The 25,605-nt window shown below is 35.6% G+C and overlaps 1 protein-coding gene across 1 annotated transcript in view; it reads left to right on the forward strand.

Annotated features, from left to right (window-relative positions):
* bark (protein bark beetle) overlaps window positions 1-25,605 on the forward strand; it is a 204,866-nt gene that overhangs the window by 122,266 nt on the left and 56,995 nt on the right. The window contains exons 3-10 of the mRNA XM_069826860.1: window positions 562-752; window positions 5,955-6,129; window positions 9,730-9,899; window positions 12,378-12,616; window positions 15,609-15,858; window positions 18,192-19,230; window positions 22,167-22,412; window positions 23,380-23,575. Of these exons, the coding sequence (XP_069682961.1) occupies window positions 562-752; window positions 5,955-6,129; window positions 9,730-9,899; window positions 12,378-12,616; window positions 15,609-15,858; window positions 18,192-19,230; window positions 22,167-22,412; window positions 23,380-23,575 (2,506 nt within the window). The remainder of the gene's footprint in view (window positions 1-561; window positions 753-5,954; window positions 6,130-9,729; window positions 9,900-12,377; window positions 12,617-15,608; window positions 15,859-18,191; window positions 19,231-22,166; window positions 22,413-23,379; window positions 23,576-25,605) is intronic.

The raw sequence follows: 25,605 nt of genomic DNA on the forward strand, positions 1-25,605 counted from the left end.
CAAAGATGAAAAAAATTAATATACTTTGAAATAGCTCAGCTAGTTCTCAATAGGTGACACTATTATTAGGACGGGTAAAAAGGTGTTGGAGAAAATGGTAAAGTAGATTATTATTATTAAAGTAAATTATTCTCATAGTATTATTAAAGTAAATTATTCTCATAGAACTGTTCAGTATCAGCGGTTTTCCGCTAAACCTAATGCTTTTTGCCTTGATTACACAGGGAATGAAAATTTGAATTCTATAATGCGGGTATTGTATATTAATGTACTATTCGCTACAGTAACTGTTACTTTCGCCATCTATTCGTAGAAATAATAACTAAAGAAGCCACACTTACACGAACAAATTATCGATCACTATTGATTACTGGGGGGGTCAGGTATTTTTGGACGTCAGTGTAGCTTCAGTTGTCCTGCAGATACCATCAAATTTTGCTATTTTATTTACTATATTGTCGTAGTCACACCTTAGATAATTGTGTTATGATGAAGCGATAAACCTTTATTTCCTAACCTTTATCAAGTTTGTCTAACTGTGTTGTATGATTTGTGTTTCAGCTGGACAAGGGCAGATCTGGAGACAGCGTGCAGACAGTTGGGTTTTCAAGGAGGACAGTGGTGGGGGTGGGTTGACCGCCAGCCCGGCTTCAAGCCTCGACTGCTTTTCGAGGAGCCCAAGTGCACGGGAACAGAAGCATCTCTGTTCGAATGCGACTGGACGAGCAGACAGCTGGGCTCAGGTGTCTGTGGTGAGTGCACAGATACATTCCATGTGTGCTAGTAGCGGCACAGACCCATTTCAAGTTCAGCTTTCTGCATATGTTTGAGATATGTGAATTGGATTGGGCTGTCTCATGGTTTTGCTTGTATTTATTTAGTTTTGTGTATTTGACCTAACCGTCATCTCGCCGTTTTCAGATGCTATAGACTTCGATCCTATGCTTCTTATGCTTTCAGGCTATTCCATCTCAAATCGACCGAAATATAGAGAAAATTGACCTTGCAATTTTTAAATACAATGAAACTTTTTCTGTCCGTAGACAACTGTGATACAATGCTTTGTGCAAAGTTTGAGGCATCAGAACTTCATAGTGTTTAAATTAAAAATATTTAAATTTATCGTATTTTCATAAAATTAGCAATTTTAAACTGTTGTGGCTCCGAAACCCTTTCACCCAAAATCATAATTTATTTTGATGCTGAGAAATTAAAGTTTATATTGACATGTAAACAGTTTTTCTTACTTTTTATGGAAATGGAGAAATTTAGATTTATCTTCATTAAGACGCCTTTGACCACGAAAAAATATTTAAAAAATATATGGTTAAATTCCGTATTGAAAGTACAAATAAACACATATTTTTTTACTGGTGCACCGTTGATAAGAAAGTATTGAAAATATCAAATAAAGAAAATAAATAGTACGCGCGTGAACTAACCAGCTGACTGTGAGGCGGGAGCTAGCCGAGACAAGCAAGGCCAGGAGACATAAACACGTGATGTGTCGTCTAGTAGAGCATAGCTGGGCTAGCTTTATCACAAGTTTTCATAAACACAGGGGTAAAATGACGCCCAACGCTCGCTTATCTTCAGCTCTCGGCCATTGCGTGCGGTACTGCGCCTTTCAAGTCTAGGCGTGTGAAAATAATCTATTTAATACCCTCGAAACTTATTGCCGAGCCACTAAGCAAACAATGCCGAAGCCCTCTTAATAATGCAAGGTTTTTTCTCAATATTTTTTACATTTTTACAAATTGGCAAAAAGCCTAAAAGTAAGTAAAATCAGATTATCTGTCTGTGTACAATAAAAATAAGGATTACTTCTTAACATAACCTACCAAATGTCAGCTTCAAAATGAGCTCTCGTTCAATGTTCTGCAGTAAATGGTTTCAGAGTTCTGAGCGCTGAAAGAGGCTTGTTTTTATAAAATACGCTAAATTTGTCGCTCAATAGTACGAAAACCGTTTGACTTTCGATAGTACCTATATTTTTGAAAATGCACTGTCCTCAGCACCTTGTATAAATAGGTAAAAAATTAGAGTATTAAAAAATGCGAGGTTTTTTACTGATCGATTTCATATGGAATAGCCCTTTCATTTCATTAGTTTCCTGATCTATATAGCTTATGTATACCTGGTGGCATCTACAACAGGGCTATATACAGGGTGATTCACGAGGATTTACCGTCACTTACGGAGCTTATTTCCGAAGACATTCTGAGCAAAAAATATCATATAAACATTTGTCCTAATCTCAATATTTTCAGAGTTACACTAATTTGAAGTTGTTAGTAAAATACTTTTTTCTTTAGTTGTAAGGGCAAAAAAATATTACAAATAGGGAATGAACTATTCAGAAGTATCATTTCTTTAATTGGATAGAGTTCTGAAGCTAAAAATGTGTTGTTAATTCCTTTGTACAGATTTTATTTTTCAATTTTTAACTAAAAATTACATCATTCTTACGTACTTATCACAAAAATTGTTACAAATTATAACAATTGTTGTGATAAATGCGTAAGAAAATGTAATTTTATAGTTAAAAATAGAAAAAAAAATCTGTACGAAGCAACTATGGAATTCACAACACATTTTTAGCTTCAGAATACTAGCTAATTAAAGAAATGATACTCCTGAATACTTCACTCTTTATCTGTAATATTTTTTTTACTCTTAAAACTCAAGAATAATGGCATTTTATAAACAACTTCAAATTAGTGTAATTCTGAAAATATTAATATTATAGATTTATTAATTTGTCCTACAGAATAATATCTGTGATATTGACAATTAATATTTGAGGAGATAAATTTGCTCCTCTCCTCTCCTCTCCTCTCCTCTCCTCTCCTCTCCTCTCCTCTCCTCTCCTCTCCTCTCCTCTCCTCTCCTCTCCTCTCCTCTCCTCTCCTCTCCTCTCCTCTCCTCTCCTCAAATATTAATTGTCAATATCACAGATATTATTCTGTAGGACAAATTAATAAATCTATAATATTCTCATAGCTGCAGTGCATATGTCTGTACAGATTACTGTGCACGTAACTGCGGAATCCCGGCCAACAAGTCACTCAGCTGAGTGCGCTCCTAATATAATGGCAGTTGACATTGGACATATATGTCAACATATATGCCTAACTTGGAGTCAGGCCACAAAGGGAAACATTGAAGGAGGAAGATTCGATCCGGTGCTGTGGATTGAATTCGGCGTAGCTCAGTGGTCAGAGCGCTTGGTACGTAGAACCAAGGACCCAGGTTCGATCCCCGGCGCCGGAGCGAATTTTTCTCCTCAAATATTAATTGAAAATATTAAGATTACGACAAATGTTTATATGACATTTTTTGCTCAGAATGTCGTCAGAAATAAATTCCGTAAGAGACAGTAAATCCTCGTGAATCACCCTGTATTATAAATTAATTTCTGCCATTTTCCCCAGTTCCAGTTATAACAACATATTGAGCACGTTCAGTAACCACTGGGCATGCGCAGTATGTTATAACTGAAACTTGTAAAATTCAGGTGGTCCAAAGTTTGTTTCTGGGTCTGTACTAATCATAAAATAAACGTACTTCAGTTTGGAAGTAGATTTTCAAATATGCCTCCTTCCACTTGAGTGCACTTTAACGCATGGATGTGAATGGCGCTTAGCGTTCCGTACCTTGGCAGGGCTGTTCCTGATAATCACTAGACCGTCTTCCCCTTCTCCCCCGTACTTCACGTCATAGCTCAACCCTCCGTTCAGTTCGTTTCAATGTTTGTATTACGATGCAAGCAACTTCGAAGCCCGATTCATATTATGGCGTTTGGATTTTTACGAATAACTTTCAAACAAATGATAATCGGACTCATGTTCGTATGAAAGTTGGAGTATGGTGTGCTCTTAGCGCAAGACAAATTATCGGTCTGATTTTTTACGAGCAGACATTAAGCGTAGAGAGGTACCGAAATAACATTTTGACTACGTTCTTTCATAAGTTGACGGAAGAAGAGATATCATATGGGTGGTTTCAACAAGATTCAACCACTACTTGTATAGCAGAGGAATTTATGGAGAAAATTGCTGAAGTGTTTCAAGATAGAGTGATTATTGATAGTATATGGCCCTTTCGCTCCCCAGACCTAACACTGTGTGATTTTTTACTTGTGATATAGATGAAGAACAAAGTTTATAAAACAAATCCAACACAAATTTTGTAAATCTTGACAACATAATGACTAAGGTACAGATATTTGTTTCCCAATCTGGATATATTAACCGTGCACATTATTAATTACAATCTTAAACTAGTTCACATCCATTTTGCCGCGTTATAGCGTGTTGAAAAGTGATGAAGTGTTTGTAGTCCTATTGTACATATTCAATTAATAAAACAATTATTAATCCATTTTGAATCTTGCGTACACTACTTTTAACACTTGAATATAAGTAATTGATTAACTAGCGGACTTACTCGTGTTAATTATGTAAGTTTGTGCGGCTTACAGCTGTTTCGGTGCTTCTTCACACCATCCTCAGAGCCTACTAGATCTCGGCGTCCTCTCGAACTTCTCTGCCTGTTGTGTGGGTGCGTTCGTGTGATGAAGAGTTGTGTCAAATAGTGTGTGTGTGTGTGTGTGTGTGTGTGTGTGTGTGCTGAAATTGATCTGTGTGTTGAGAATTTGATCAGGGTGTGTTTAGTGTGTTTGTATATTTCATATTGTTCTAGTGTGTTGAGTTTTTGGTTCTTGGGTTGTGTGTGTAGGATTTCCATGTCTGTATTTATGTTATTGTATGTATGGTTAGCATTAGTTATGTGTTCGGCATATGTAGATGTATTGTGTCCTCTGGTTATTGCTTTAATGTGTTCTTTGTAGCGTGTTTGGAATGATCTTCCTGTCTATCCAATGTAGAAACTGTCGCAACTATTACATGTGAGTTTGTATATGCCTGTGTGGTTGTATTTATTTGTTTGTGTTTTTTGTGTGTTGAGATGTCTTTGTAGTGTGTTTTCTGTTCTGTATGCTATGTTGTATTTTTGTTTTCTGAATGAGGATGCGATCTTGTGTGTGTTTTTGTTTTCATATGTTAGTGTGATGTATTTCTTATGTTCTTGTGTTTGTGTTGTGTTTTGCGTGTTTTTGTGTTTGTTAAGTTTTTGTTTTGTCTTTCTTATGATGTTGTCTATTATGTTTGAGTTGTAACCGTTTTATTGTGCTATGTATTTGATTGTGTTCACTTCTTCATTGTAGTGTTGTTGGCTCATGGGTATGTTGAGTAATCTGTGTACCATTGTCCTGAATGCAGCATGTTTGTGTTGTATGGGGTGGTTAGATGTGTTTTGTATGTGTGTGGTGGTGGTGGTTGGTTTTCTGTATATTTTGAAGGTGTGTGTGTTGTCGATTTTTGTTATGGTGATGTCTAGGAAATTTATGGAGTTATTGTTTTCAAGTTCCAGTGTGTATTGAAGTTTTGGGTATAATTTGTTTATGTATTGGTGCAGTTTGTGTATTTGTCTTTTGTTTCCTTTGTATAGTATGAGTATGTCGTCTACGTATCTGTGCTATGTTGTCTGCAGCTGTAAGGTGCACAAACTTACATAATTAACACGAGTAAGTCCACTAGTCAATCAATTACCTACAATTATTAAGGTTACTTTTTGACTCCCCCTCGTATTTTTATAAAATCACCAAATATCATTGGATTTCACAGACCTGTATGTGGTTCATCTTAATCTTTTCCAGTTTGAAAAGGTCTTACTATTTACTGTACTTTGTGTAGCCAGGTTTGTGAACTGCCACTTCTTAGGAGCATTTAATATAGCTGATTGTGTTCCATTAAGGAACCTTGCATTACGAAGGATACAGCTGTGTTGACAAGGGGCTAGAAAAGGAAGAGCAGATGTGAGAGAAAGTGCAAAGTCATGTACAAATCCCCATATTGTTGAATAGGCCTACATTGCATTTCCTTTTGTTTCAGACTACCATCCCGACCTTGGAATCCAGTGCCTTCCACAGCACGTATCATCCTCAGATATCGTCCAGCACTGGAGAGGAGTAAGATTTGAAGAAGCAACAACAGAGAGGAAACTCACCCAACAAAACACGCTTTACGTCCACAGTTCACTTTCAGAATTGGCGTTTGTAGATATTAGGTTAGTTCGTTATTATTTCACAGAATTTTAATTATCTTGAGACGACAATTTTTTAAGTATGTGTTTAGGGATCCTATTTTATGATGATTAAAAATCTTAAATTTCATTGTAAAATTGAATGAATTTGAGTGTTATTTGGCACAAAAAATCGTAAATTCGGTGTTATTTCACCATATAAGAAATATGATTTTTTTACCCTCATTGTGCAAAATACATTTGTGCGAGATCGTACATATTTGCTTGGTTTCCGCACAAAACCAATCCGCGGAAAGTCTAAAATTCCACATTCAGTATTCCCAACCTAACACATAACAATTTCCCTCTTCTTACCACTTAAGTGACATATTGATTTTACTGCTTTAGGCTTTTAACATATTATTTTTAGAGACGTTCAATATAGTAATAATTATAAATTGGAAATTTACCACTGCAATTTCACCTAAATTGCACTGTTAATTATTGTTTTTAAATATTAGCAGAAATTAAGTAAACTCTACAACTCCACTAAAGTTACTGCATTCGTGATGCAAGTAACATTAAGGAAGCCGTGAAAAAATCAACAAGATTCCAGACTCATCATAGACTGGGAAAAAAAAAAGACAGACGTATATCACGGCCTGCTGGAGTATAGTAAACACAGAAAATATTTTAAAGCAACAATGTTGAAGATAGATATTTTTGTTTTGCAAATTTGCCGTCATTGAACAGAAACCAAGATGGAGATTTCATTGCAACTAATTAGAAATTCCTCTTTCAGGTATGTAATAAACGATCTTCGCACAAAATAATGTACGATACACGAGCGGTATGTTTTCTTTCAATTCTCGGAAATTAAAAAAGCTCAACTTCAACATACCACTCTTGTAACGCATATTACTATTAACTTACCAGTTCTGTGTATTCGTACAAAGACTAGAGGTATGTATCATCAAGGGGATCATAAGGTTCTTGGTACGAGGGTCATTTCATAAATAATGCACAGGTTGGCAGAACTATAGAGTGGATGACGCAACACTAATGAAAATTACGTCAGCTGCAGTTGAAGGATTGAGGAAGAAGCACGTGTGTTCGTTTCGCCCATAGCATACTCTTGTGTTTAGGTAACAAGAGCTAGAAATGGAGCCTACACGTGTCTAGGGTACTGTGACGATTGAAGACCAAAGATAAAATCTTTATGTGGCAAAACCTCACAGAAATCCACAGCAGAGTGGAGTTTTTGGTGAGCTTACAGTGGACCGTGGTACAGTTTCTCGTTGGGCTACTCATTTTCATGTGAGCTTAGATGATGATGCAAGATCAGGAAGGGCGAAAACATCAACACATGAACAAGGTGTGAAATGGCAGATGCTCTTCAAGAAGATTGTCGAGTGACGTGTGAGGAACTTTCAGAAGCTACGAAGATTTCACCAAATTCAGTATTCCGTATTTTGACAAAGAATTTTAAGAAGAGAAAAAATTCTGCGTGATGGGTCCCTCAATGCTTGACTGCTGAACAGAAGCAGAAATGCCTGGACATTGCAAACTTGCTGACAGGACCATCACGGAAACGAGTAGGCTATATGTGATTATAATTTATAATACATACTAAAATTATGGTCTTACCAACTTTGTGGTACGAATTAAGGTCAATCTAGAGCATCCAACAGCCACTGAACGAATATTGCACACCTTTATCACTGCCAATGTGATGCTATTAACTAATTTTCAATACTTTTATCACAACCACAACACATTTCAAATCTTATTGTAATATATATAGAATTATTACTACATTAACACATTTAGTATATCACAAAACATGTGAAATGTAATTATTATGAAAGTCGCCATATTCTTCTTAGAATTAGTACGATCCACTTCCACTAGATAGCAACAGACACAATTGGCAGAGCTGGCAATACTTGAAAACGAAATGATACTAAATGTGAGGAATGTTACTACAGGTGTGTAGTATTATGTGAAAGGTTAGGTTAGGTTTGATTAGGTGTGTATTATGTGACAGGTTAGGTTAGGTTTGATTAGGTGTAGTATTATGAGAGAGATTATGTTTTGATTAGGTGTGTATATTATTACTATGTTGGCAACACCGAAACCCACTGTTACAGCTCTCCCAGTGATCACATCAATTTCTACTAATCAATCAGTGGCGGCTCCTGCGTATTTCTTAAGAGGAGGAAAGAAGTTAAGAGCACGAAATGACACCTTCTTGAATGAAACATGCTAGAAATTAGCCTTCATGCATACATGTAAGACCAGGTAGTGTTGGGGTTGGCCTTCCCTTCTGTATAGCAATAATCTGTTCTTGTAAACTGAGTTACCTAAATTTTCCAAAATATATTATGTTTTTACTTCCATTCATTGTTGAATAATTGCGCAAATTAACAATTACAAGGAAATTCACCTCGCAGCATTTTTCGAGCACACTACAGCATCACACGTGTTGGAAGAGACTATAGCTACTAAAACGTAATCGGAACCGTGGAAATGGGAATGAGAAATAATCTGAGGAAAGCGAGAACACTGCACCCAACCACGTGGTCTGTGTAGCCACATGTACATTTTACAAGTTCAGTATCACATGCTTTTGAAGAATATCAGGTCTTGTAAAGTCATACTACCATTATTGTTCAAAGCTGCCGGTGGCCGATTAATTTTTTATGTTAAAGTAATGTAGTTGGGAGTACTTTCAATTTCAAATATATTTGTACAAAACTGACAACTTGGCTGTTGTCCTGTCTAGTACACAATGAATGGAAGTGAATTTCAGGGGCCAAAAGATCTGCGATACTAACGTAAAACTACTTCCACTTTGTTTTATATAAACCCGACTTTAACTTTCAAATATCCTTGAAAGTTTCAAACCATGAATAGTAGCCTATATAAAGTGCAATGAATAATATTTTTGATTTATAATTTAAAAAAAAGTTTATATGGTGTCTTTCATAGCGTTGCGTTAAAACTGTTTTTATTGTGCCTCCTCCTAGATGTGTTATAGTCTGGTTGAATGTACCATTGTTAGATGGCAGCGGTAGCAAGCTTGCTACACGACCAGTCGGTTTCTATTTCCCGCCCATGCGATGATTCAGAGGAGGATCTCCTCCCTAACCGTTCATTTACTTGCTTTAAAACTCTGCTTCTTTCTCTGGCCGCTAGCGCGTTGTTGTCTATGTGTGTTAACTGCAGTAGAGGAGGAATGGATTGACTTTCCTCCACACAAACAATCTCGCATCTTTCTCACAGTTTTCTAGTAGCACATGAGCGCGCGTCGTTTAAAACTCGATCATCCGAGGTTTTCTTATAGCTGTGAACTTAAAAATTATCGAATCTTCCTCGAATTTCAAGAGACATACTTTATTTGGCATATATTTTCAAAAGAAGAAAAATGTGAGGAGGACGTTCCTCCCTTCCCTCCCCCGAGGAACCTCCACTGTAATCAATACTATAAATCCAAGGCATTTTTCAAGATGTTTTATCAAGTTTCTATAGTGGCTGGGACATAAGAAAGATTCACCCGAATTAATATTAACTAAACAATTTTTTTTTATTATCTTTTTACGTTTTATTGGAGGTTTTATATTTTAATGATTTATTGTTGTACAGATTTGGTGGTTCTGGTCGTGATTATAATGCCACATCAGCTGTTCAAGTTGACGGAGTTCCCCCCAGGATGACAGGGGTTCATGTACTCTTTTCTGCATACAATGGAATCAACATCACCATGCCTGATGCTCCAGTCACACTGAAGCAGTGCACACTGAAGTGGAATAGAGGTGAGTGGCTCTGTCTGCTGAAAGGAATAGCAAATGATTGTGATTCTTCATGTAAATAAAGATTCTGTTGGAGGAATAAGAATAAGAATAGGGAGATAAAACGATTAAGGAGTTCAAAGAGAGTTAAAAACAAAAGAAGATTGATGATGAAGGAGAAGGAATAGGAAGAATAGTGTGAAATCATTTTAGCTCAACACCAATAAAATGTAGTGTAATACTGGTACCGGTATGTAAAATATCATCATCATATCCCTCACGTATTAGACCCTACAGCAGGCGTCTCAAGGCCAACGCATGAAAGTTGTTACAGAGAGCAAGTGTAGATAGCGTAGTCAGCAGAAGAAATAAACGCAGTACCCGAAGATAGCCGATCGTTGATTAATGTTACAAGCATGAGCGAGCTAAGTTGTAACTGTCGCGGGAGAAATGCACAAAGCTGCACTTTTGAGTTGTACTGTCACAATAGACGGTTATTTTCGGAAGGAATAAAATTTCTTAAGTAGTTTGCAATAATAATAATAATACATTTATTTTCTAATTATATATCAATGAGTAAAAATAAGACATCTGAAGCATGAAGAACTGTACATGTTACATAATTATTTAAGCACAAGGAACTGGCCACCTTACCACATTATCTCCTAGCCTAGTTGCCTCATAAATGGTGCCTTGTTAGTATCACTTGTGAGTTTTTTTTTAATTTTTATTTTACAAAAGTTATCTATTTTGTTTTTTGTTTTCGTTTTTCATTTGTTTTCCTTTCTTTTACTTTTATTAATACAAACACAACACCCATGCCCGAGACGGAACTCGAACCCACAACCCTTTGGACCAAGCGATAGGGACATGCCGTGCCCCTACCGCTTGAGCCATCCGGGCCGGCGGTTCAGACCTGTCTTCGGACAGTTGACTAAATAACAACAATACTTCATTTCTAGTGAACGGTTTTTGGTATCTCTATTTTTTTAAAAGTTTATACTATATTTAATGAAATAAAATTCAATTAAATAATAATAAAATTACAATTAAACTTGTTGGTTGTTAAAGTACCTATTTTTATGATACGTCAATATTAATATATTAATTACAATAATAGTTAAATAATATAGTTCGTGATGTTTTCAATAATTAAAAGTAACCAAAACATTTTATAAATTCACAAACAATCTTAAATCTGATCTCAGATTCTTTTCTCAAGTCCTTCAGTACTTCATTATATTTGTTACACTGGTCTTGATTCAAATTAGGTAACAATTTTAGATTAATGAAGTGGTAACAGTTACCCACTGAAACTTGCGACTCCCACAATCTCACTTTCCCTATAAAAACTTTCATTTCTTCATACATTTGCGGTAATAAGGACATTCTTTCCTCGGAGATGGACACAATGACTGACTGTTACATCGTAGCGGTTGCAGATGTCTATTCAAACGTCGCGGTCAATGACGTCATCCGGAGATACACGAACAGCTCCCGCATCTTGTTCTACTCTTACATAAAAAAATAGAGAGAGGAGGAAGTGCTCCGAGAAGGCCCTATTGAGACGTCTGCCCTACAGGATCTGTTACGGTCTCATGCCAGCGCTTGCGTGGTCTTCCCAATTTCCTCTTTCCTCTTGGTACATAAGTAAGAATCTGTTTAGGCCATCGTGTGCGATCCATCCTTTCGACATGTTTTTTCCACTGAAGTCGATATTGTTGAACAAAATTAACTATAGGATCCATTTTGAGTTCCTGCAATATGTCCACATTTTTACGGTGTTCCAGCAAAGAGCATCCCGCTGTTCGTCTCATGAACCTCATTTCCGCTGTCGTCACCTTTGCTCATCAGCTTTTCTGATTGTCCATGCCTCGCTACCGTAAGTGAGGACCGGTCGAGCTAGTGTTTTATATACCTTTAGCCTTGTATGTTTCTGAACATGGGAGGATTTGAAGACGGCTTTAATGACGCCAGTGATTTCTATAAATTTAGATATTTTGTTTGACATATCTTCATCAGTGATGTAAGAGAGGTTATAACCTAAATAGTTAAATGAATTAACTCGTTCAATTAAAGTATTATTTATCATGATCTTACTTGGAATTGGGTTCTCTCCCGAAAATGCCATGACTTTTGTTTTCTCTTTTGAGATTTCCATATTGAAATCAGAGGCGATTATTTTCAAATTATAAATGGCTCTTTGTAAAGCATCCTCTGTTTTAGCGATAATAACCTGATCGTCGGCAAACATTAGTGTATCGAGAACTGTGTTTCGATTAATTTGAATTCCAGCATGATGACTTTGCCTCCAAATGTATAAAATATGGTTCATGTATATAATAAACAACAGAGGGGAAAGACCGCACCCTTGTCTAACACCTTGGTTGATGGAAGTCCAGCTAGTAGTTCCGCGTTCAGTTCTTATGGTAATTTCATTTTGTTGATATAAATTATAAATGGAGAGAATGGGTATGTAAAATATGTTACTTTTTTATACAGGATATGGCCTGTACATAAACAGTTCATCTGATCTCACCTATCTGAATGGAGCCATAATCCAGGAAAATGGCGCTGATGGAGTTAAGTTTGTCCATCATGATGCGCTGGAAGCGGTGCAGCCTGATAGGACAAAAACAGTTGATTTCTGCACGTTTCCAACCACAACCAGCCAGATATTCCCAATAGCCATCACAGTGGAGCAGAATAAGTACTCCCCAGCTCCTCAAGAATGCTCCAAGGTTAGTAGAAAACTTAAACGATATGAGGTAGCTTACTACATTAGAGGACTATGATAATAAATATCCATCTTTAATGATAAAGATTCTGTTGTAATCAATATTGTGTACGGCCTATTTTCCAGTTAACTTTATATTTGAGATCTTTATATCTGTGTTTAGCTAGAAGATTGTAACTAGTGGTACAATTTTATTTCTCTTTCATACCGTACAAAATTATTTTGATGAAATTGATACATTTTCACTACCACAGACCTGACTGGAATGTAACTTAAACACATAAAACTTACAACACGTTATAATGTTACCTAAAGATTGACTGGAATGGAAAATTTCTCAAATGTCGTAGCCTACCTCGAAATTTCTTTGTCTTTAATCACTAGGAGGAATTGATTTCTAGTTACGTATCTACGAGGGGGATCCAGGAAATAACGACTGTTTTGTTGTAATAATTAAAAAAAAAGAATATTTATTTGAAAAAACAAAGTCTGTTACATAACTGAAGCTTCCTTTACTTCTCTACATAATCACCACCTACATTTAAACATTTGTCGTATCTGTTCACTAGCTTTAGAATTCCCGTGTTATACTCTTCTGCCGCCAGTTCATTAAGCCAGGTGTTCACTGTCTTCTTCAACTCTTCATCACTTCCAAAACGTGTACCACCCAGAAAGTCTTTCAGCTTAGTGAAAAGGCGAAAATCGCTAGGAGCAAGGTCTGGACTATAGGGCGGATGATCAAAGATTTCCCAACCGAATTGATCCAGCAATTCTCGAGTTGAAACAGCAGTGTGCGGGCGGGCACAGATTTTGTGGTAGCCAAGATGTTGCGACACAATTTCACCAAGCAAAGAACGAGAAATGTCAGGAAAGGCAATATGCAATTCGTCGAGTGATGTGCGCCTGTCTTGCAAGATTCTGTCGTTCACTTTAGTCTTCAGGTCTTCTGTGATGAGTGATGGGCGTCCGGGTCGAGTTTCATCGTGGACATTTGTTCGCCCATTGTTGAACATTTCGCACCATTTTCTCACATTTCTTTCATTCATTACAGTGTCACCATACACTTCTTTCAATTGCCGGTAAATTTCTGCAGGTTTCAAATGTCGGGCATTCAAAAATCGAATCACACTCCTCACCTCACAGTCGGCGGGATTATCAATCACGTCGTTCATTTTGAAGTAACACAAAATGCACAATGGCGACTTGTTGCAACCAGTACTCACAACATTATGAGAAAACATGTTAAGGAAGCCAGTTGACCTTCAAACAAGGAAGGGGAGTCAGCTGCGCAGTGGGTATGCGCGAACGGTCGTTATTTCCTGGATCCCCCTCGTATTTTGTTTGCTATGTCCTAGACGTATGTTATTCACATATCTCTACGTTTCATGTATACAGGATGCCCCTATTAAAATTCTATAGGACCTAAAACGCCTAAATGAACCATAAACTCCTGAAGTCTTGTTTACATGTACTGATACTTAACATTTTTCATTCTAGTCAGTTTTGTTACTTTGATGATTCATATGAAAATATTTATAGTTAGTGAATATGAAATTAATATTAATGGAGCAATCTTTTGAACAGTTATTAAGATGAAACAATTGTTTCATCATTCAGAAAATGCAACTGGAATACTGTACAATGCTTGGGAAAAGTGGCATAAGTTAGTTTCCACAAATATTTTTTAATAATTTATTGACAACTTACGGAACATCTGCTTGCTTGGGAAAAGAGACATAAGTATTTCTCCCATTACAATAATTCATACAGAAGAAAATCAAATCGACATAAACGAGTGTAAAGACAGTTTTTTCCTTCTGTAAAATTAACATTTTTGACTTATGCCACTTTTTCCGAGCACTACATTATATTCAGTTAAATCTTATGAATCCATGCTGGTTGAATTTACTGTACCATCTCTCAGTAGTCGCAGGATAAGAGCACAACAAATGTATTTGTTCAAAACCATAAATGGCTTAATAGACAAACCTGATCTTCTGCAGCTAATTAGTTTCAATATTGGTAAATCAAATTTGAGAAAGCGATCTCTCTTTTATTTACAGACAACAAAAACACAGTCTCATAAAATGTCTCCACTTTTATTAATGCTTCGAACTTACAATCATCTATCAAATAAACAGGATTTAGATTTTTCGTTATCGTACAATATGTGCAAGAAAAAGTTATGTAAAGCATTACTTGAAACACATGTTCTGTGTTGGTGAGTTTTTTGAATAAATGAATTGAGCCTCTTGGACCTGCTGTGTAGTGCTGTATATTGAATTTATTAACATGGTGTTGTATTTGCTCTGCAATTTGCCAATTATAGCTACGCCTACATTTTGCATTTTTGGCTATGATATCTGTACTTGGCTCTTTTTGATTTGTTTTTATTTGGTGTTTTTCATTTATATCTGTATCTGTGTCTTTTATTTAGGTGGTATCTATTTGTTTTTTTTTTCTTCTCTTTTCCATTTTTAATTTGTAATTACACTTGTATCTGTTTTACCTCTTTTTTCGTGTTGTATGCAATTCTATGTTTTTTTTATCTGTACTGTCTATTGTAATTGGGGCTTTGCCCTGTTATGGACATAAATAGATAAATAAAGAAATAAATATAAACACTTAATACGCTCAATTACAATGGAATTATAAAGGAGTAAAATAATGGGACTAAAGTACTGAAAAATTATAGAATTTTTAAGGTATCCTAATTTATAATCAAGTTTGTGCTTTTTGTATGATTACTCTAAGATAAATGTAAGCTAGCAACATAATTTTATAAATTATTGAATGTGAATATTGGGTTAAAACTGGAAATTTACTATTATTTCTGATGTTAATTAATTTTCCTCTTGCATTCATCACTTTCCAAACCTGCTCAGGGAGATGGACTTCTAAGGATGACATTGTTTCCTTCAGAAGTGAAGCAAGTCAGAATTCAAGGGAGATATTTGTGTTACTTTTGTATGTTACACAATTCTTTCTGTTCACAGTATTTCTACACTCAACCTGGGCACGTCCTGACTCTACATTTTGTTTGGATGTGGACTGATCGCAATGACAGCGCTTTGATTGAAGTTTACGATGGAGCGAGTTCGTCAGAACGTCAGTTAGCACTAGTTAGTGTTCGTAATGGCACCAGACCTCAAAGCGTGGTGACCACAAGAAACACTGTGTACATCAAATTTAAGGCTGAAGCAAGAACTCAGATGGTAGCATACATGAAACTCACGGCAGGATACCGTAAGTAGCTTTGTGCGAGATCGTGCGTATTTGCACAAAACCAATCCGCAGAAAGTCTAAAATTCCACATTCAGTATTCCCGAACACACATAACAATTTCCCTCTTCTTACCGCTTAAGTGACATATTGATTTTACTGATTTAGGCTTTTAACATATTATTTTTAGAGACGTTCAATATAGTAATAATTATAAATTGGAAACTTACCACTGCAATTTCACCTAAATTGCACTGTTAATTATTGTTTTTAAATATTTGCAAAAATTAAGTAAAGTCTACAACTCCACTAAAGTTATTGCATTCGTGATGCAAGTAACATTAAGGAAGCCGTTTGTTTTAAGTTCGCATTTATAGACTGGGGGAAAAAAAAGACAGACGTATATCACGGCCTGCTGGAGTATAGTAAACACAGAAAACATTTTAAAGCAACAATGTTGAAGATAGATATTTTTGTTTTGCAAATTTGCCGTCATTGAACAGAAACCAAGATGGAGATTTCATTGCGACTAATTAGAAATTCCTCTTTCAGGTATGTAATAAACGATCTTCGCACAAAATAATGTACAATACCCGAGCAGTATGTTTTCTTTCAATTCTCGGAAATTAAAAAAGCTCAACTACGTTTCGCTTTTTCAAACTTTTCCTCGAACATGAAAACTTCAACATACCGCTCTTGTAACGCATATTACTATTGTAGCATTAATACTCTCTTAATTCAAATGTTGGTAACTTGTTTCCTTCTATGTCGTTATTGGTAATTTGATTCACCTTTCAGTAAGTTTCCTGGCATTTTGAGAGAGCCACAAAATACAACTTCAAACAAAATCAGCGCGTATATTTGAAAGAAAGAAAACTGTTTGTAATTTTTATATTTTCCTGATGAAATTTACGACATTTCATGGAAGGGCATGTGCCCGTTTGCCCTTAAGGCAGCACTGCCCCTGCAACAAAGACTAGTGAATAAGCACGTATTTATGTGATTGTTGTGACTGTGAGCACACAATCATCAACTACAAATACTTACTTACTGGCTTTTAAGGAACCCGGAGGTTCATTGCCGCCCTCACATAAGCCCTCCATCAGTCCCTATCCTGTGCAAGATTAATCAGTCTCTATCATCATATCCCACCTCCCTCAAATCCATTTTAATATTATCCTCCCATCTACGTCTCGGCCTCCCCAAAGGTCTTTTTCCCTCCGGCCTCCCAACTAACACTCTATATGCATTTCTGGATTCGCCCATACGTGCTATATGCCCCGCTCATCTCAAACGTCTGGATTTAATGTTCCTAATTACGTCAGGTGTAGAATACAATGCGTGCAGTTCTGTGTTGTGTAACTTTCTCCATTCTCCTGTAACTTCATCCCTCTTAGCCCCAAATATTTTCCTAAGCACCTTATTCTCAAACACCCTTAACCTATGTTCCTCTCTCAAAGTGAGAGTCCAAGTTTCACAACCATAAAGAACAACCGGTAATATAACTGTTTTATAAATTCTAACTTTCAGATTTTTTGACAGCAGACTGGATAATAAAAGCTTCTCAACTGAATAATAGCAGGCATTTCGCATATTTAATCTGCGTTTAATTTTTCTCCCGAGTGTCATTTGAATTTGTTACTGTTGCTTCAAGATATTTGAATTTTTCCACCTCCTCGAAGGATAAATCTCCAACTTTTATAGTTCCATTTCGTACAATATTCTGATGACGAGACATAATCATATACTTAGTCTTTTCGGGATTTACTTCCAAACCTATTGCTTTACTTGCTTCAAGTAGAATTTCCGTGTTTTCCCTAATCGCTTGTGGATTTTCTCCTAACATATTCACGTCATCCGCATAGACAAGCAGCTGATGTAACCCGTTCAATTCCAAACCCTCTCTGTTATCCTGAACTTTCCTAATGGCATACTCTAGAGCAAAGTTAAAAAGTAAAGGTGATAGTGCATCTCCCTGCTTTTAGCCCACAGTGAATTGGAAACGCATCTGACAGAAACTGACCTATATGAACTCTGCTGTACGTTTCACTGAGACACATTTTAATTAATCGAACTAGTTTCTTGGGAATACCAAATTCAATAAGAATATCATATAAAACTTGTCTCTTAACCGAATCATATGCCTTTTTGAAATCTATGAATAACTGATGCACTGTACCCTTATACTCCCATTTTTTCTCCAGTATCTGTCGAATACAAAATATCTGACTAATAATCATCAACTATAAATAGTGCTCTAAAATTTATCTAATTTTTTTTTATTAAACCTCACGTCTGATAATTCAAACTTGTATGTTCGTCATCTTGTAGTGTACCTAATAATTGTTTGATTACAGAAAAATCTTACGACTTGAACATCACTGATTCAACAATATCAGACAACAATGGCCGGGGCATCGCAATCGAGAACATGCATAGTCAGCTTCATGTCCACCAGACTGCAGTATCCAATAACAATCACGTAGCCGGAATCCATGTTTCCAGAGGTGTGGGTGACGTCAACATCACCCAGAGCCGGATATCGTTTAATACAGGAGATGGCGTCAACATTTCGTACACAGGCGGAAACACAAACATAACACGGAGTTGTGTGTCGTCTAACAAAGGCTTCGGCATTGCTGTGTGGATGAACGACAGTTTATATTCGGAACACGTTGCTTTCAATCAAACAGCAGTTGTATCTTATACTGAGATATTCAGAAATGACGATATTGGTGTATTTGTTGGGAACTTTTGCAGGAACTCTTACGTTAACGTGACAGGAAACAGTTTCAATAATAGTTTAGAGGGCGCTGTAGAGGTTTTGTCCTGCTGGAAGCCTAATAGTGGAGTTTTGAGGTTACAGATTGGACACAATGAATTCATAGAAGGTAAAAAACTTGGAATAAAATTGAAACCTGCGCTAAATATTGAAGGATTAATAGAGTATAACTACTTCAGCAAGCACACGTTTGGGTGCATTCTAGTCAAGAATCAGCCAATAGAAGAGTTCGATATCTTGCCAACGAAATTATTAATAGAGAACAATCAGTTTGAGTTAAATCAGGGCGTGTATGTCGTGAATATTGGACTCTCACCTTATAGTGAAGTGCAATCACTCCTTTTCACAAGGAATTTTGTGCGTGATAATCATATTCGCGAGCCTTTTGAAGTGAATGAAGCGAGGGCCTCAAAGCTGATGCCTCGAAGTCGTGTAGCAGCGCCTGTAGTGGTCAGTTCCAGCAATGTGGACGTCTTCAGAAATATCATTCAGAACCTCGAATCAACCTACGAGGTGGGCTCGCATCTTGAAGATCAGAGTCTTGTTATCAACTGTACGTATAACTGGCTGGGGTCTTCATCAGAAGAACGGATATACTCGAGATTATTTCATAGGTAAGAGTACTTTACTCATTCATTCATTCATTCATTCATTCATTCATTCATTCATTCATTCAGTCAGTCAGTCATTCATTCATTCAGTCATTCATTCAGTCAGTCATTCATTCAGTCAGTCATTCATCCATTCATTCAGAAATTCATTCAGTCAGTCATTCATTCATTCATTCATCCATTCAGTCATTCATTCAGTCATTCATTCATTCATTCATTCATTCATTCAGTCAGTCATTCATTCAGTCATTCATTCATCCAGTCATTCATTTATTCATTCAGTCATTCATTCGTTCATTCAGTCATTCATTCATTCATTCATTCATCCATTCAGTCATTCATCCATTCAGTCATTCATTCATTCAGTCATTCATTCATTCAGTCATTCATTCATTCATTCATTCATTCATTCATTTATTTTATTCCATAGATCTTACATGTGCAATGAAGCTTTAAGATGTGGAACAAGTCAACATTTTACAATATTACAATTACAATTTTTACAGTTTTACAATTTAGTAATTTTCTACAATTTTTACAATTCTGTGCAATTTTTTACTCTTCTTCTGGTTAGAAAGGTTTGAGTCTGCAAGGTCTGTTCTGAGGCTAGAACTGGTCTAACTATCAAAATATGTGATCCTCAAAATATGTGATTGGTTCTCAGCCAATAAATTGGTATTAAATTGTAACAAAATTAACATAATCCAATTTAAATCCTGCCCAAATTCAACCTCGCAAATTTCAGGCGCAATAATTAACACTAGGTCCCTAATAGAAACAACAACAACCAAATTTCTTGGCTTACAAATCGATCAATCAATCTTCTTAATGTATCCAGCTGTTTGCTGACAACATAAAGTCCACTATAATCCACTGTAGTCTATTCAGTTGTTGTTTTTCACGAGAAATGAGGGGTATTTTGATCGGTGTTCATTATAGATGCCTGTTGCTAGTAGCCAGAATTGAGATGTAGTTACAAATCGATAATAAATTGGAAAAATCATATTAGAGAAATTATTCCCAAACTAAACTCAGCTTGTTTTGCTATTAGATCTATGCAAGAGATAGTAAATATCAGTAGCTTAAAAGCAATATACTTTGCATACTTCCACTCGGTAATGAGTTTTGGAATAATATTCTGGGGAAATTCTACACATAGTGGCAGTATATTCCTCCTACAAAAAAGAGTAACTAGAATAATAGTAGGTGCCAAATCTAGGGAATCGTGTAGGACCACTTTAAAAGACAACAAATAATGCCCATGGCTTGTCAGTATATTTTTTCATTAATAAACTTCCTTCTATGTAATCGTGAAAACTTTGTAACTAATTCAACAGTTTATAGTATAAATACTCTTAAAAAAATTACTTTCGTACTCCATCGGCAAGTCTATTGTCTTCTTAAAAAAGGAGTGCGTTATATGGCAGTAAAAATTTTTAATAGCCTCCCTACGGATATAACAAACTCAAACTCAAAACATAAGATTATTTAAGGCCAAATTAAAGAAGTACCTAATTTCTCACGCCTCCTATTCTGTAGGTGAATTTATGACATTCAACAATGCTTCATGAATATTTCTGTCTTTTATTAAATATTGATACTAACCCCTTGTGTTGTACTAGCACAGTCTAGTATATACAGTTGAATTGTTGAGGATACCAGCGAATAGGGATTATAAAGAATGGACACTTCGCGTCGGTACGTTTGATGTAGCCGGACCGATTTCAATGACCTTCAAGCCAGCTAGAGCGTGAGATTCTGCTTTCTCCCTAGAGTTGGCGCTGACATCACAACAGCTAGCAGTCAACACAGCGGAAATATAACACATATAATTAATACATCTAGGCATATTATGTACTCAAATAAAATAAATTGGATCCATAAAATAATAAATCTGTCATTAACTGTAATGTCTAGACTCTAGAGTTCCTTTATAATGCGAGTTCAGACGTTGACCCCAACAACAATTAAAATATGTAATGATTTGATAGCGCTGAAAATGGAAAAATAAAACTCTTACGAGAAGTAAAACCATATACCTATATTATATTATATAAAAATATTAAACGAATTCGATACTTAATTTTATAATGTATTATATTATTTTATAATATAATTTATGATATCTGAAATATAAAATATTATTATTACAACTAGTTTGTCACTGAGAAATAAGGAAAAGCTGTTAACTTGAATTTATTTGAAGCAAAGCGTTACTGGATTATGCAATGAGGTAGGCGATGTTTGGATCCTGTGTCTCAACTCTATTCTCAATTATTATCTTAGCGTATGCTCGATTACACTACCTCTAGCGCTTGAAAGTGGAACTAGCTGCTGGCGCACAGAGAAACAAAACACAGGAAAATTCGCTCAGTGTCCATTCTTTATAATCCCTATTCGCTGAGGATACTAGGAACAATAGACTGTGCCAATACTATTTCGCATTGTCTGTGATGAGGCGATAGTAGCGATCCTAGAGGTTAGCAACTAACTATGGATGCATATTCCCTACGTATTGAGCTTTGTGACTGTATATACTAGACTGTGGTACTAATATATTGTGAAACTCTTCTGTATATATTCAACTAGACTGTGACTATAAGACTTTGTAGTACTATTGAGATTTTTTTATACGTTCCATATTCTAGTTGTGAAGTGATGTACGAATACCATGGAGTGTAAATAAATACAATACAATTTCATTACTAATAAAACACATGATTAGTTAATTAATGAAACAGAATAATAATTCAATGTAGTCATAATACAAAGTGGTGCTTCAGCAGGAAGTGTGTTGTGAATATATTTAATATAATACACATTAGAACTCATAATTGAAAATCATATCGAATCAGAAAAAACTCTGGCCAGGTTTAAAGTTATTACAAAACAAGGATAGACTGTAGTTACCTATAAGATTGACTTTTGTTATTTTGCAGAAAGGACCGTTACAACCTTGCGAAACTGGTGTACTTGCCGTTTCTACTCCATAGCAGCAATCCCAGCACCACTCTGATCATGACAAATCCCACTTTCGTACCCCAGTTCAATCCTTCAGGCACAAATATTGTTGGGGGCGAGGTAGATGGCGTTGAAAACCTTCGAAAGGGCGACTATGTGGTGGAAAGAGACATCAATGTACGACCAGGAGGACGGCTTACCCTTCAGCCAGGTGTTACCCTTAGGTGAGATGTCTCATTGTACCCTTTTAAATATATGAAGATAAAAATAAATATTATTATAAGTAAATAAACAGTGTATTGGTTATGTGAGAATTTTGAATATGATTAATATGTTTCTAAAATTCCTTGGTATGTGAGAATCATTAAATTAGTTTTGAAGAGTATTTTTAGTTTTTTAATTCAAAATATAAATGTATAGGTAACCTTAGCTGTTACGAAAGTACAGTAAAGAGGAAGGTATTGAAATGACACAAGAATCAATTTGAGATTTAAGAAAGGGGAGAAGTAATAGATAGTAATACTGCAGTTTAGGATGAAATCCAAAATTTGATATCAGAATTCGTTCCTTAAAAATCAGGAAATATGTCCATCCGGTGCCCTTTGTAATGTAGAATTATCTGCATTTCACAATCTATTGTAAGCATCTGTTGTATTCCAGAGGTTCTGTCCTTAAATTACTTTCATTTGGACGGTTTTCCATAATGGTTGGTTGCTTTGTCAAATCACATAGAATCTCATTGTAATACATTATATTTCTACCTCTATTAATTTTAAATAGTGATTCTTGTAAATGTTGATGAAAATTATATCATGGGAATTTGTGCAAAATCAACTTAAACCGTAAAATTTATAGTTGGAATAAGATATTTAATATTTTGAGATAATAGAAATATATTTTATGTTCAGTGCAGGAAATGAAAGTTTAAATTTCCTTGTTTACGTGCATAGTATGTGATTTCATTTATGTAGGCAATGTCTTGTAAATAGTAATACAAGCAAATTGACTACAAACGAAAATATCATTGGTAACATAATGGAGAACTGAACTTATAAAGTGCACCTTTATGATACTGTTTTTTTTTTGGTGGGGGGGGAGGTTTAATACACTTTTAGTACGCTATATCATAACTGTATATTGTGAAATAAATGTTTACTTAGGGCTTAACGACGTTTTTCTTTTTCTCCCAAGATTTCCACCTAGTGTTGGAGTTATGGTTGCTGGTAAACTAGAGGCAAGGGGTCGTGGTCCAGATGATATAAGATTCACGCTTAAAGAGGAAATAGTTGAGATACCAGAAAATAACACAGAAGCTGTAAGTCCACCAGAAAGTCAAATACCAGTGCGACTGATAGGTGGAAGAAGAAGTGAAGAAGGTCGATTGCAGGTAAGTAGGACTATTTTTTATAGTTATTTTATTGAAATTTTAAATTAAATTATTATTTATTTGTAATTATGATGAAATTAGTTACGTTGTAATATAAATACAGATATGTATTATTTCATGTACTACAGAATAGCCATGCAAACCTTAACAGAAAACTTAGTGCTAAAAACTGAGTACCAATATCTCACAAAAGCAAGATTTTATCAGAAAAAATCAAAACCAACATCCATAACCACCCATGATTCCAGACACAATTACCTGTAATAAAACTGGAAACACAAAAAACCTTAAAAAATCAATTGACTAAATATGATAGTGGGAAATTTCACAAATAAACACAATATACACATTTTTTATCACATTGCTCGACTGCACCAAACTTAAAAGGATTTAAAGTATAAAAAAATCTAAGTGGAATTTTTTTTTTTTTAGGCGAAGGGGTTAAAAGTTCACATATGAAAGTCATTGGAAAACTAATCAACCATTTAGTCTAACATAGCTTTTGTTAAGAGGTAGTGGTGAATTCAGATGTTAGGATAGCAAAGATCTCTGTAAACAAAAGAATGGAGGACTATGTTCAAAGAATTTAATTTAATGTTAGGCCTATATGAAAAAATTAATTGAACATGTAGTTTTCACTTTTATTCTTCTGCGAGTTTTCTTTTTATTTTTATTATGAAATAACTAATTATTGATTAAATTCTAATACCGGTATCATTTGTAATTTTACCGTATAATGTTTGGAATGATTTATTACTGGTAAGTTACTTAATTTTATTTTACAAATTTGATTTATTTGTTTTTGCTCCGAAACAATCTTCTGTTTCATTTCTCTTTCATTTGTTTGAGTTTGTGACAATAAATTAATGTGTAATATAGAAATACATCTGCCAAATAAGATACAAAGTAATATGATAAGAATATTTTTTAAAAATCTGTTGGAATGATGATTCCTACCCTCAGAGGTTACTGATGTTGTATACATTAATAAATATGTATAATAATTACAGTAAAACCTCGATAAGACGCGCCCGCTTATTACGCTAGCCTATGTAATATGCTTTTTTTGTTCAGTCCCTGTACATTTCATATATAACACCTTTATAAAATACCCCTTTTGTTGCACTCAAGTCCCGCATAATACGCAGCTTTTGTGGAATATTTTCGATGTAATTTTCAGCCATGTACTGTAACAGCAATGAAACATTTTGGCCATTGAACTCACTGATGCCATTAACCTGAAAAGTATTCATTCGACCCTTTACCTGCGCATTTAAACCTTCATACTTCATACCTTAGTATACCCCACCCTCTTGTTACGCTCTCTTATTCGACCCTTTACCTGCGCAGCTTACAGTTACAATAATCCACCCTCTTGCTAATCCTCTCTTTCTCAAACAACATTCCTCACTCGACTGTAATAAAATTCTGGAAATTTTTGCTGGGCAGTTTGTTGTCTTTTAGTGTATTGAAGTGTCAGAGTGATTACAATGAGTGTTAAACGAAAAGCGCTTTTTGTGTCTGAAAAATTGGAAATCTTACGAAAGTACGATGAAAACAGTACTCTTAATCAGAAACAACTGTCTGATTCATTAGGAATCCCATCATCGACATTAATAACGATAATAAAAAATCGCAACTCAATCACTACAGCTGCGACGTTGGGAGGGTGTAAGCGCAAGAGAGTGAAGTGTGGTAAACATGAGGACTTGAAGAACACGCACACGGCAAACAACTATAAATGACTCTTTTCGAAAGAATTAAGTACAGTACATACATACAGTCAGGGGCGGCCCGTCCTTATGTGCTACAGTGCTACAGCACAATGATAATTTTTGCTCAAATAATGTATTTGCAATACCACCATAGTATTTGATCTGCCATTTGACAATTTCCCGTGGTTATGTTCATGACGCGTTATAAAGTGTTTAGTCTTCGTGCCTTCTTTGGTGCCTCAGGGGGTTCGTTGTGCTACTCAAAGCTCCACATGAAAAATGTAGACAGTTATGCGCATGTGCGAAGCTGAAATC

This window comes from Periplaneta americana, chromosome 5, assembly GCF_040183065.1.
Source record: "Periplaneta americana isolate PAMFEO1 chromosome 5, P.americana_PAMFEO1_priV1, whole genome shotgun sequence".
Taxonomy (NCBI): domain Eukaryota; kingdom Metazoa; phylum Arthropoda; class Insecta; order Blattodea; family Blattidae; genus Periplaneta; species Periplaneta americana.